Source organism: Lethenteron reissneri, chromosome 57 (genome assembly GCF_015708825.2).
Source record: "Lethenteron reissneri isolate LAM-NWPU_2019-01 chromosome 57, ASM1570882v1, whole genome shotgun sequence".
Classification (NCBI taxonomy): Eukaryota; Metazoa; Chordata; class Hyperoartia; order Petromyzontiformes; family Petromyzontidae; genus Lethenteron; species Lethenteron reissneri.
In genome coordinates, this window is record NC_083835.1 from 8733809 (window position 1) to 8747551 (window position 13743).

Sequence of the window (13743 nt, forward strand, 5' to 3'; positions counted from 1 at the left end):
AACCGTCACTTTTTTCAACCGAAATAACTAAGAATATCATGTTAAACTTTTTTTAAGGAAAATTAAATTATTAAATTAAACTATTTAACTAAACTATCTGAGAATTTAATTGTTTTTTATTTATTATTTTATTATTTCCCTTCAATGTGACTTTACCGAAAGAACCAAAAATATAATATTAAACTTTTTTTTTAAAAGGTAAATTAAAGTATTAAATCAAACTATTTAACTAAACTATCTGAGAATTTAATAGTTTTTTATTTATTATTTTATTATTTCCCTTCAATGTGACTTTACCGAAAGAACCAAAAATATAATATTAAACTTTTTTTTTAAAAGGTAAATTAAAGTATTAAATCAAACTATTTAACTAAACTATCTGAGAATATAATTGTTTTATTTATATTATTTTACTATTTCCCTTCTACGTGACTTTACCGAAAGAACCAAAAATATAATATTAAACTTTTTTTTAAAAAAGGTAAATTAAATTATTAAATTCAATTATTTAACTAAACTATCTGAGAATATAATTGTTTTATTTATATTATTTTACTATTTCCCTTCTACGTGACTTTACCGAAAGAACCAAAAATATAATATTAAACTTTTTTTTAAAAAGGTAAATTAAATTATTAAATTCAATTATTTAACTAAACTATCTGAGAATGTAATTGTTTTATTTATATTATTTTACTATTTCCCTTCTACGTGACTTCACCGATATAATATTAAACTTTTTTTTTAAAAGGTAAATTAAATTATTAAATTCAATTATTTAACTAAACTATCTGAGAATGTAATTGTTTTATTTGTATTATTTTATTATTTCCCTTCTACGTGACTTTACCAACCAAGAATATTACCGACAGAGCCAAAGAGTAATTGTAAATGTTGTCGTGGGTTTAGGGGCCGTCCATAAATGACGTCACGCACCTAGGGGGTGGGGGGGGGGGTCAGACATTTTGTGACGATGTGTGACGAGGGGGGGGGGGGGTGGGAAATGTGACGTCACATCAAAATGCCCAACTTTAAATAAATATAGACAACACGTTCTACTTAATTAAATAGACTTTTAATAAATGTTTTCTCCTACAACATCAGAGTGCAGCGCCACATTAAATACGCACTGCAATGACAATAGTTTAAAGCGATTTGAAGCATGTTCTATTTTTGGGGGGGGCAGGCAGAGCTTTGTGACGTCATATTTGAGGGGGGGGGGCCTGACTTTTTGTGATGCCGTGTGACGAAGGGGGGGGGGGGGTCAAAAATCGTCCAAAATCGCGTGACGTCGTTTTTTGTGAAAATTCCATCACAGTTCCTATGATCACTGTTTCAATGCTTTCATGGCTTTATTTTGGTGATTTTCGAAAAGTTTTTTGGTTTGGCCATATTTGTTTGGCCTTAATCTAAGTTGTCTTGTGGTTGTTGTTGTTGTTTGACTTGCATCCCACTGGGATTTTTTTGCACACATCGTTGGTGTGTACGGTGCTTTTTCTGCAACATTTTGCTGTCTTTTCTTGGATTTTCTGTTTGTACTTAGTCACATAGTCACTTTAAGATGTTTTTTTTCATCTTTTTTTTTATTTTTGTTTGTTGCGGTTGCACCCGATTCAAGAGCCGAATGGCTCACAGGGTTATACCTTTCGATTTAAAGCTTTCGTGACTGCAGGGATTCATCTTCTTGGTTCTTTCGGTAAAGTCACGTAGAAGGGAAATAATAGAATAAAAAGAATAAAACATAATGTTTTATTTTTATATAAGAAAAAAATAAAAGTTTTATTTTTATTATTTTATTATTTCCCTTCTACGTGACTTTACCGAAAGAACCAAGAAGAGGGCTATACCTAATCAATGAACTTGAACTTGATTTAAAGTTGCGGATTTTGATGTGACGTCACATTTCTCAACCCCCCCCCCCTCGTCACACATCGTCACAAATGTCTGACCCCCCCATCCCCTAGGTGAGTGACGTCATTTATGGACGGCCCCATATATTATAGTATCTATTTTAATGATCTGTTTCGTGAGGTTAACTTTCATTTACTACACTTTGCACTCCTATAATTGTTGCTTGTTGTTACTTTCTGAGCCGCCCCCACCGGAACGCCTGTTGAAAAGAGCTTCACAGATCTTCGGATTTCTCCAGTCTCAATGAAAGATTCTGATTCCTCGGCCATTCTCGATTATCCGTTCGTTAAGCATCGATTATAAAAGATCAATGAATTCGAATCGATTGCCGGGGATGATCGGATTTCTCCAGTCTCAATGAAAGATTCTGATTCCTCGGGCCTCGGCCATTCTCGATTATCCGTTCGTTAAGAATCGATTATAAAAGATCAATGAATTCGAATCGATTGCCGGGATTATTCAGAGGCGGGCGAGGGAGTCTCTGATTGGGCACCTCGTGAAACCACGTGGGTTGACGAAAGGGAGGGGGGTAGAAGGGGTGTGTGGGGGGAGGAGTTGAAGGGGGCGTGGCAGGGGGGGTAAGGGGGGTGGGGTAGGGGGGGGCGTTGTAGGGGGGCGGGGTAGGGGGCGGGGCAGGGGGGTAAGGGGGGTGGGGTGGGGGGCGTTGTAGGGGGTGGGGTAGTAAGGTGTAGAGGGGGGCGGGGCAGGGGGGTGTAGGGGGGGTGGGGTAGGGGGGGGGTAAGGGGGGTGGGGCAGGGGGGTGGGGTAGGGGGGGTAAGGGGGGGCGGGGCAGGGGGGGGCGTTGTAGGGGGGTGGGGTAGGGGGGGCGGGGTAGGGGGCGGGGCAGGGGGGTAAGGGGGGCGGGGCAGGGGGGGGTAAGGGGGGCGGGGCAGGGGGGGGTAAGGGGGGGGGGTAAGGGGGGCGGGGTAGGGGGGGGTAAGGGGGGCGGGGTAGGGGGGGTAAGGGGGGCGGGGTAGGGGGGGGCGTTGTAGGGGGTGGGGTAGTGAGGTGTAGAGGGGGGCGGGGCAGAGGGGTAAGGGGGGGCGGGTTGAGGGTGGTGTTGTAGGGGGGCGGGGTAAGGGGTGGGGTAGAGGGGGGCGGGTTGAGGGTGGCGTTGTAGGGGGGCGGGGGTAGAGGGGGGTAAGGGGGGCGGGGCAGGGGGGTAGAGGGGGGCGAGGTAGGGGGGAGCAGGGGGGCGGGGTAGGGGGGTAAGGGGGGTGGGGTGGGGCAGGGGGGCGGGGCAGGGGGGGTGGGGTAGGGGGGCGGGGCAGGGGGGGTAAGGGGGGCGGGGCAGGGGGGGTATGGGGGGCGGGGTAGGGGGGGGTAAGGGGGGTGGGGCAGGGGGGGTAAGGGGGGTGGGGCAGGGGGGGTATGGGGGGCGGGGTAGGGGGGGGTAAGGGGGGTGGGGCAGGGGAGGGTAAAGGGGGCGGGGTAGGGGGGGTAAGGGGGGCGGGGCAGGGGGGGTAAGGGGGGCGGGACGAGGAGCGGGGTCGGGGGGAGGGGGAAGTGGCGGAGGGAGGGGCGGTTTTTGGCGGCCATCTTGCTCAGGGCTGAGTTCCCATTGGACAGTGGATGAGCAGCTGATGACGTCACTGTTCCCCCCCCCCCTACCTAAGATGGCCGATGAAGGGGGCCAGGAAACCCACGGGCTATTGTTGATGGGGACGGTCGGCCCCGATTATTTTACGCGGGTTAAAGTGTTTTGTTAAATGTGAAACGGAATAAAAAATGTTGTTTTAAAATAGATATAAAATTAGGTTTTCTACAGACGCCAAGCGAAGGTATATACGACGTATCAAGGAAAACCATTCGGAGGTTTGTCCACGTCCGATCGGATTCAACATATACTCGGTAAGAAAGCCCCGATTTTAAACGTTTTTTAACAATCAAATTAACACTAACGCTCGCTAGCCATTGTTTCCTACGTATACATCATCATTATTTCAGACGATGTGTTAATTTTGGTGTGTTGCATTACAAGGGAGGGGTGGGCTGTGAGATTAGCGTCGGCCTTCATTTAGCAGTGGATAGAACAAAGCTGAGGCTTTTACACCATTGGAACCTCATTTGGCAGTAAAAAAGATAATTGTTTTTTTACCTTTCAATCTGACTACAAAACTGACACCTTTTTACAAGGAGTCATGTTTGCATAGACCACAATACCTGCAGTCATTTCTTGCATCCTCTGTCTTGTCATGCCGATATGCTCAAGTAGTGTCACATTATAGTGTAGTGTACAACGTAGTGTATAGTAGTGTATGGTGTAGTGTACAACGTAGTGTATAGTAGTGTATAGTAGTGGATGGTGTAGTGTATAGTGTAGTGTATAGTAGTAGATGGTGTAGTGTATAGTGTAGTGTATAGTAGTGGATGGTGTAGTGTATAGTGTAGTGTATAGTAGTGTACAACGTAGTGTATAGTAGTGGATGGTATAGGGATATCATCACGATCCATGGGCAGATAGCCAACGGTGGTTTCCATTTCACATTTAGTAATTTCTTGCATCCACTTTCCTCTGTCTTGTAGTGCCAGCATGCTCAAGTAGTGCCACATCGTAGTGTATCGTCTCGTATATAACCAAGTTATAGTGGTGTAGTGTATAACGTAGTGTATATTGTAGTGTATAGTGTAGTTCATCATCACCACGATCCGTGGGCAAATATCCGCCGAGGTGTCAACTACAGGTTTCGTCTGTTCCCACTTTCCTCTGGCTCGTAGCAGAGGTCGCAAACGGGTTTTGATTCCTTATCCGTACCCGGCCGCACCAGGGTCGCAAACGGGTACCCGTACCCTACCCGATACCCGGCTACCCGTACCCGGCCGGGTATCGGGTAGGGTATGGGTATCGGGTACCCGATTGCGACCTCTGGCTCGTAGTGCCAATATTGCTCAAGTAGTGGCCACATCTTTCTGGCACCGTCGTCGTTGTCAACCCATTCTCTGCCAGCAGGTCTTCCTCTATACGCTTTGGTTCTTTCGGTAAAGTCACGTAGGTAGAAAATAAAATAACTACCTACGTGACTTTACCGAAAGAACCAAAGAGTATGGATTCCTGCAGTCACGAAACATTCAAATCAAGGTCTTCCTCTCTTTCCCGGTTCCTTCAATTGTTTGCAAACCACACACTTTACATTTTCCTGTTGTCCATCCTAACTCAATGTGTCTAAACAGTGCCGGGTACCTTGTCATCATTGCCTGCATCATCATCATCATCTACAGGTCGTCTTCTTCGATGGTTCAACCATTATCATCTATGTTGGGGCATTCTTTGGGTCCAGCTTAGATGCAGCAGCAGTATCCTTCTGTAGGAGTGCCAATGTTACAGAAGGACACTGCTGCTTTGAGTGGCCATGCCTTATCTCTGTCGGTCTCTTTTTAAATCCTTTATATTAAGTTCGCGTGCTTGCTTGCTTAGGACCGTGCAAATCTTTCGGTCGTTTTTTAACCCACTTCCCGTGATCCAATCGAGCTGACATTTTCCACACAGACTCGTTGTGCCAGACAATTATTGTTCGTGAAAAAAAATTCCCAAAATGTTACACTTTTTAGGCAATTTTTTTTTATTTTACATATATTCAAATTGAACGCATTCAAGGCTTTGGCTGAACATCACAGTGCAAGAGCCCAGAGCGTAACCCCTCCACAGGCCGTGGTGGAGTAGCGCAGTTGGTAGCGCCCTCGCTTCCCATGCCAAAGGTCGCGGGATCGATCCCCGCGTCCTCCACAGGCGAATATATTTTTAAATCCTTTATATTAAGTTCGCTTGCTTGCTTAGGACCGTGCAAATCTTTCGCTCGTTTTTTAACCCACTTCCCGTGATCCAATCGAGCTGACATTTTGCACACAGACTCGTTGTGCGAGACATTTAATGTTCGTGAATTTTTTTTTCCAAAATTTTACACTGTTTAGGGAAAACAAATTAAATATTTAATTACCAATTGCTTAATACTGGCAGACAATCATCTGACCCATAGGTGGCAGCCATCTCAAGCCAGAGGACGAGAGGACTCTAGCCGCCACGCATATAAAGGATTTATAGTGAAAAACTTTGTTTTTACGGGTTATACTTATATTACACGCTTTCTTCTAACTCACTCTGTCTGTTGTTGTCGTTGTCGTATCCTCAAATCTTGTAATTCACTTTTATCCCACTTCCCAATGTGGTATCGACTGCAAACTTGGTATACTTATGTCATACTGATGACAAAACTATATTTTATCATAAAAAAAACATGAAAAATATAAAATTTAACTATCTTTTTACACGCTTTCTTTTAACTCAATATGTCTGTTGTTGTCATTGTTGTATTGTCAAATCTTGTATGTATTTGTTAAATGTATTTGTCTACATCATGGGACCTCCTTTGCCAGTACCAAAATGTACTAATAGGGGTTTTCCCCTTTTTTCTGGCAACAAAACTGACACCTTTTTCAAGGAATCATGCTTACATTAACCACAATACTTGCAGTCAAATGCAAACAAAAAACAATACTCTGATCATTTATGCATTGTCTTTGAAACTGATTGGTCCACACCAGAGACAGCTTTCTTTAGAGCCTAGTCTCATATGGTGTTCGACCAGATGACGCCAAAAGGTGCACAGTTCAAAGACAACGCAACTACCAGAGTAATGAGAGCTCGGGGTGAGCAGCTACATCATGGGACCTCCTTTGCCAGTACCAAAATATACTAATAGGGGTTTTCCCATTTTTTCTTGCAACAAAAATGACACCTTTTGCAAGGAATCATGCTTACATTAACCAGCTGTTCTAGACTAATTTCAGGGTGCTGATTCCAAATCTGATCTCAGATTTGCTCTATCACATCTCATTTTATGCTATCGGCATACCCCATTTTCATTGATTTTACCCGAAATTACCTCTGTCACTTATGATTGCAAGTTGTTGCGAGTCAGTGACTGCTTTAGTGTTAAAATATGGTGCTGTATTTTTAGGATAGTGTGTTTATAATATAATTTTATGTAGATATCCACATCTATTTAATATTTTTCTTCTGCAGTTTTTATTGAAAATGCAATATTTGATATCTCAAAAACCTGATGTGATAGACAAAAATTGATGCCAGATTTGGAATCGGCACCCCAAAATTACCTTAAAACCGTTGGAATACCTTATGCCAGAAAAAGTGTGTTGACCAGTGTTATTCTAGATGAGGGCTTTTTTGGGAATTCTGTAAAAGAAAACTCTATATTTCAAGAGCTGCAATGCGTGTCCTTACTAGATAACGTCACGAAGCAATCCTAAAAGAGCCGCATGCAGCTCCAGAGCTGCCGGTTGCCAACTCCTTGTTCTAGAGACACTGTCTGTTCCACTTGTGTATGACAGACATAGCTTCATTGCACACAAAGTGCTTACGACAAATGAGCCACACTGCCTTGCTGATTTCGTCAAGGAGCCTGAACCATCGCATGAACTCCGGTCATCCTCGCAGCGTCGGCCTTTGGCTGGCTATCGAACAAAGGCGGCGGGGACACTGCATCTCGCGCTTTTACAGATATGCATCTGCCGCCGTCTGGAACACTCGTCCTTCTGATATTAGGAAGCCAGATTCAGAATCTTTATTTGTACTGGAGGAATCCGATGAGTTGTAAAGCTCTTTTTCACAGATGTCCGGTAGGGTGAGTCAGAAAGCCACTGGAGCAATGCACTTTAAAATCTAAATTCGAAAACTAATTTCTTCAGACTCTTAGTTCTTTCGGTAAAGTCACGTAGGTAAAAAATGAAATTAAAATTAATATAAATAAAACAATAACAATCACGACGTTTCTTCAGTTTCGTTTATTGTCCTTCCCCCGCACCTCCGGTTGGCAAGGTACGGTGCGAACAAAGTTCAACATACATCCTTGCCTCCCCATTTCCCTGTACCCCCTGCCCCTCCTATCTCCCTGTAACCCTTGCCACCCCCCCATGCCACCCCCGTCTGTCCGTGCGTCGTCGCGTAGCGCGGCTGTGCCTGGCACGAGGGGCGATGGCGGAGGAGAAGAAGTCGCGCGTGAGCGGCACGCTGCTGCCCGTCGAGTCGGTGAAGCTCATCGGCGAGTCCGTGGGACTCGCGCAGATGTCGGAGGACGCATGTCAGCTGCTCGCAGAGGAGGTTGGCTTCCGACTCAAGGAGCTGTCGCAGGTGAGGGGGCCAGACGTTCGCTCTTTAATCCCCTTTAATCCCCTTTAATCCCCTTTCCGAGATGTCTGTCAGCAACTGGCAGGGTAGGTGTCCCGTTCACCGCCAAATCTCGGAACGTGCAAGCGGCTCTGTTAATTTTAGTTGGCGAGGCGTAGCGCCGTTGTTTTTAAAGACGTTGTTACTCGCCGCAGAGAACTGTTGCGACACGACCGCCACTACTCTATGATAGCTGGCACCGCACTTTGCCACACGCCCTCTCGTACGGCCTTCTGGGAGTCTCGGTACGTCTTCTAACCTGAAGATGTGCCGATGGAGTTATTTTATCATTAGACCCTCCTTTGCGAGTACTAAAATATAATAATAGGGTTTTTTCACTTTTTTTTTCACGCCTTTTGGCGTCCTCTGGTCTAGCACCAATTGAGACGAGGCTCAAAAGAAAGCCGTCTCTGGTGTGGACCAATCAGTTTCAAGGACAATGCGTATATTAACAGAGTGTGTTATTTTGTTTGCATTTTGACCACAAGCATTGTGGTTAATCCACACACGATTCCTTGTGTTATGGTGAAAACTACGACGGGGAGGCAGGTGAGTTGTAGGGGGCTCACGCCAAGTTTATTTGGGGCTTACGCCTAACAAGGGACGCCCTAGACTATACTCCCCAGGGGATGCGGGTCCTGGGGATGCTACCACCCCGGCTATCTGGCAGAGGTCGCAACCGGGTACCCGATACCCGTACCCTACCCGATACCCGGCTACCCGTACCCGGCCGGGTACAGGTACGGGTACCCGTTTGCGACCCTGGTGCGGCCGGGTACGGGTAGGCCGTGAGTCACTGGTGAGTAACCGTTTGTCACTCATTTCGGGTAGGGTATGGGTACGGGTAGGGAACGGCTACCCGTACCTGGCCGGGTACGGGTACCCATTTGCGACCCTGGTGCGGCCAGGTACGGGTACGGGTAGGCCGTGAGTCACTGGTGAGTAACCGTTTGTCACTCATTTCGGGTAGGGTTGGGGTACGGGTAGGGAACGGCTACCCGTACCTGGCCGGGTACGGGTACCCATTTGCGACCCTGGTGCGGCCGGGTACGGGTAAGGAATCAAAACCCGTTTGCGACCTCTGCTTTCTGGGCTCTCCTCCCTGCACCGGCCGAGGGCGAACCGCACTTCGGCCGGTCGGGTGAGTAGCCACCCTTAGCCTCGTGTCAGAGCTACGCTACCCCGGGTCCCAACCTGCAACCTCTCCCGTTCCCGGCTCCCACCACGACCCCTCTTACGTCACGTGCTTCCCCCTAAATACCCCCCTGGGACATGACGTTACCGTCCCCCAGGGTCTCCCCGTGACGTCACTCACTGCTCCTCTACACTTGTAAAAAGGTTTCAGTTTTGTTGCCAGAAAAAAAGGGGAAAAACCCCTATTATTATTATTGGAGTTATTTTATTTTGGTGTTCTCACGATTCCGGAACGGAATGACGTACACGTACATCATCAGAATGGAAAAGGGTTAATTAGTTTAGAATAAAATTAAAACTAAATTTTTTTATTTTTTACCAGGTAAGTAGCTCTTTTTCAGAAGCGACCTGGCCACAAATGATCGTACAATTTAGTGGCTTATCATCGGGCATGCGACTAACACGGTTAGGCTACGTGCAAAATAATTTCAACATACATCCGTGTGGAAACTTATAGGAGCCGGATACTTTAAACGCACGTTGATTCTAAATGTGGAGGGAAATACCGGAGGGCACGGAGAAAAACCCACGCGACCATGCGGAGAGAGACATCCAAACTCCAGATATACAGGGTCAGGACTGAACCCACGACCTCCTGCATACCAGGCGAGGTAGTTAACATCTTGCGGCTGCATCAGGAGTGTTGATGGTTATGTTGTACCATTGGAACCTCCTTTGCCAGTAGCTTACCCCGAGCTCTCATACTCTGATGGTGCATTGTCTTTGAGTTGTACGCCTTTTGGCGTCATCTGGTCCAACACCATGTGAGACTAGGCTCTAAGAAAAGCTGTCTCGGGTCTGGACCAATCAATTTCAAGGACCGTGCATACTTTATCAGAGTTGTGTTTTTGGTTTGCATTCCAACCGCAGGTATTGTGGTCAATGCAAACATGACTCCTTGTAAAAAAGGCGTCAGTTTTGTTGCCAGATAAAAGGGTAAAAAAACAATTATCGGTTATGTTGTCATTGATGGTGATGAGAATGTTGACGTTGCTTTTGGTGTTGATCATGCTGATACCGATTACTCCCTTGCAGTATTTGCTATTGTTGATGTCGATGTTGGTGATGTGCAGGAGGCGGCCAAATTCATGCGCCATGGCAAGCGGAAAAAACTGAGCACATCCGACCTCGACCACGCCCTGAAGATACGCAACATTGAGGTAGGTGTGTGCGTGTGTCCCTGCCCGTGTCTGTGTAGCGGTTGGCGCCCTGTGCTACGAACATGGCGATCTGACTTCGACTCCAGCTCACGGCCAACATCGGTGACGATTATCTGAACCGGTCCTGGGCCTCCCCTAGGTCGACTCGGCCTCAAATGACTACCTGGTGCAGCGCGTAAAGACATCGCCACTGAGGAGATAAAGGCGGCTGGGCGTGGTGCTGGCGACCCACCACCTCGTGTGCTGTGCCGGCCTTCATAGGTGCTCCCTAGCAGCACTTGCCCCGACAGTTTGTTGAGGCTATACGGGGGATCTTTGTTTTTGTGCCTGCGTGAACGGTAGTGCAGCGGTTAACGCGCTGCGCAATGAATCCGGTGACCCGAGTTCGTTTCCCGCTCACGGCCAACACCAGTGGCGATTATCTGAAACAGTCCTAGGCCTCCCCTAGGACAACTCTGCCTCAAATCAGTACCTGGTGCGATGTGTAAACATCGCCACTAGGGAGACAAAGGCGGGAGTTGGACGTGGTGCTGTCCACTCACCCCCTCGTGTGCCTTGCTGGCCTTCATAGTTGCTACTCGCTAACATCACTTGCCCCGAGAGGTTGGTGATGCTATACGGGTGATTTTTGTCTTGTGTCTGTGTGCACCTGCTTGTGTGTAGGTGCTTACGGATGTTAGTTTACGTGAGCCTGCCTTTCCGCGTGTTTATGCACGTGTGAGGTGGTGCATCTGCAAGTCATCTCGGTCAACCCATGGCATCTGGGTCTGTCCCATGACCTCCTGCCAGTGGGCGTTCGACACTTCACGTGGCCTTAAAGTGCACATAGCCTGGCACAAGCGTCGTTGTGACGTCACTGCAACCTAATGGCGCATGGCGGTTGTTGTATAAGCCAGCACTACGAACCTGGCGACTTGGTTTCGATTCCCGCTCATGGACAACATCAATGACGATTATATCTGAACTGGTATATTTTAGTAACTGGTGAAAAAATATAGATTGGTGTTTGTGTGCTCACCTGCCTGCGCACATGCGTGTGTTTGCGTGTGCTAGCATGTGCTTGCGTGTGTGTGTGTGTGTTCGTGCAGCCCTTCATAGGTGCTACTCGCTAACGATTCTAGCCCCAACAGTTTGTTACGGCTATACGGGGGATCTTTGTGTTAATCGTCGTGTGTGTGCGTGTTCGCGTGTTCAGCCCCTGTACGGGTTCCAGTCGGCCGAGTTCATCCCGTTCCGCTACGCGAGCGGAGGAGGGCGGGAGCTGTTCTTCTACGAGGAGCAGGAAGTGAACCTGAGCGACATGATCAACACGCCGCTCCCGCGCGTGCCACTCGACATCAGCCTCAAGGGTGGGCAGGGGAGCCTCCCCCACACGCACGCACACCCCCCCCCTCCGCCCCAAAACAAAAGACAAAGATCACCCGTGTAGCCTTAACAGACTGTTGAGGCAAGTGCTGTTAGCGAGCAGCACTTATGAAGGCCGGCACGGCACACGAGGGGGTGGGTGGCCAACACCACGCCCGGCCACCTTTGTCTCCCCGGTGGCGATGTTTACACCGCACCAGGTACTCATTTGAGGCTGAATCGACCTAGCGGAGGCCCAGGACGTCACTTGGTGTCAGTGATAATCGTCACGGGAGAGAGGAGGACGTGGATTAGAGGAAGTTCGCGGGTTAATGGCATCGTTTAAAGCGTTTAAGGGATGTGAGTGGGCTTTGGTAGGTAGACATCGGGGCCACTAGCGGCGATGCCAGGCGGCTGGGACGAACGACTCGGCGGCAGCTGAGGTTGATGGAACTCGTCGGGATAAGACGTCCCACCCAGGAGACGGAGCGATGAAATCGGCCCGTGTGCGGGGTGCTCAGGGGAATATTCACGTAATGGCCACTGGCGTTGGTGGCTGTGAGCGGGAATCTAACTCGGGTCGCCTGGTTCGTACCGCTCCCTTCCAGAAGATAAAGGCCCCCATATAGCCTTTAACTGACTTGGGGCAAGTGCTGTTAGCGAGCACCTATAAAGGCTGGCACGGCACACGAGAGGGTGGGTGGCCAACACCACCCCCGACCGCCTTTGTCTACCCCAGTGGCTATGTTAGCACATTGCACCAGGTACTCATTTGAGGCTGAGTCGACCTAGAGGAGGCCCAGGACCGATTCAGATAATTGCCACTGGTGTTTACCCTAAGCTCCCGCATACACACACGCGCCGCACGCGCACTGCACAAAGTGTTTCGTCGTGAAGGTCATCGTCACGTTCATAACGAGTGGTGGAAGCGGTGTTACGGCTCTCTGTACGCGCTCTACGAAGGATGTCACCGCGACCGTCACCGCCGTGAAGTGTTTATCACTCGTGGCGAGCGCAGTGCGTCATCGACATCGCGATCGGCAGTCGAGTGCATCATATAGACGCTGGATCTATGCATGTGGAACTTTAGCACCTGATGTAGCCAACCGTGTGAATTGGAGGTACAGGGCAAGGACAAAAACGTAAACACAAAAAAAAATACTTTACATACTCTAAATAAGTAATATTTAAAACAACTTTTTTTTAAACACGCTTTAATGTTAATGAAATGTACCGTACTAGTAATGGATGAAATCTACGACTCCAGGAAGTGGCCCCGAAGCTTGCCACAGCGTCAGGGAGCGTGGTGATTTACAGCCAACGTTAGTTGACCGTGGACAATTAGACCCAAGGCGAAACATAACATATAAAAAATAATGTTTACAAAAAAAAATATTTTTAATGATAGAATATAGCAGAGGTGTGGACTCGAGTCATGTGACTTGGACTCGAGTCAGACTCGAGTCATGAATTTGATGACTTCAGACTCGACTTGGACTTGCATAACAATGACTTTGTCCCACCTCTGAGGTGTGAACTCGAGTCATGTGACTTGGACTCGAGTCAGACTCGAGTCATGAATTTGATGACTTCAGACTCGACTTGGACTTGCATAACAATGACTTTGTCCCACCTCTGAGGTGTGAACTCGAGTCATGTGACTTGGACTCGAGTCAGACTCGAGTCATGAATTTGATGACTTCAGACTCGACTTGGACTTGCATAACAATGACTTTGTCCCACCTCTGGAATATAGTATTGTCATCAGTATGACATAAGTATACCAAGTTTGCAGTCGATACCACATTGGGAAGTGGGTTCAAATTTAGTTACAAGATTTGAGGATACGACAACAACAACAACAGACAGAGTGAGTTAATAGAAAGCGTGTTAAACGATCACCATCATGTTCATTGTCAGCGTCCTATTCATGACCAAGTACTCACAAACTAA

At 47.5% G+C, this 13743-nt stretch overlaps 1 protein-coding gene across 2 annotated transcripts in view; it reads left to right on the forward strand.

Annotated features, from left to right (window-relative positions):
• The first annotated feature begins 3521 nt into the window (after nt 1-3521).
• LOC133357298 (transcription initiation factor TFIID subunit 6-like) overlaps nt 3522-13743 on the forward strand; it is a 29947-nt gene continuing 19725 nt past the window's right edge. For both annotated transcript variants that reach the window (XM_061575174.1, XM_061575175.1), the window contains exons 1-4: nt 3522-3762; nt 7875-8056; nt 10360-10446; nt 11642-11795. In XM_061575174.1, coding sequence (XP_061431158.1) covers nt 7901-8056; nt 10360-10446; nt 11642-11795 — 397 coding nt within the window. In that variant the 5' untranslated portion in view covers nt 3522-3762; nt 7875-7900. The remainder of the gene's footprint in view (nt 3763-7874; nt 8057-10359; nt 10447-11641; nt 11796-13743) is intronic.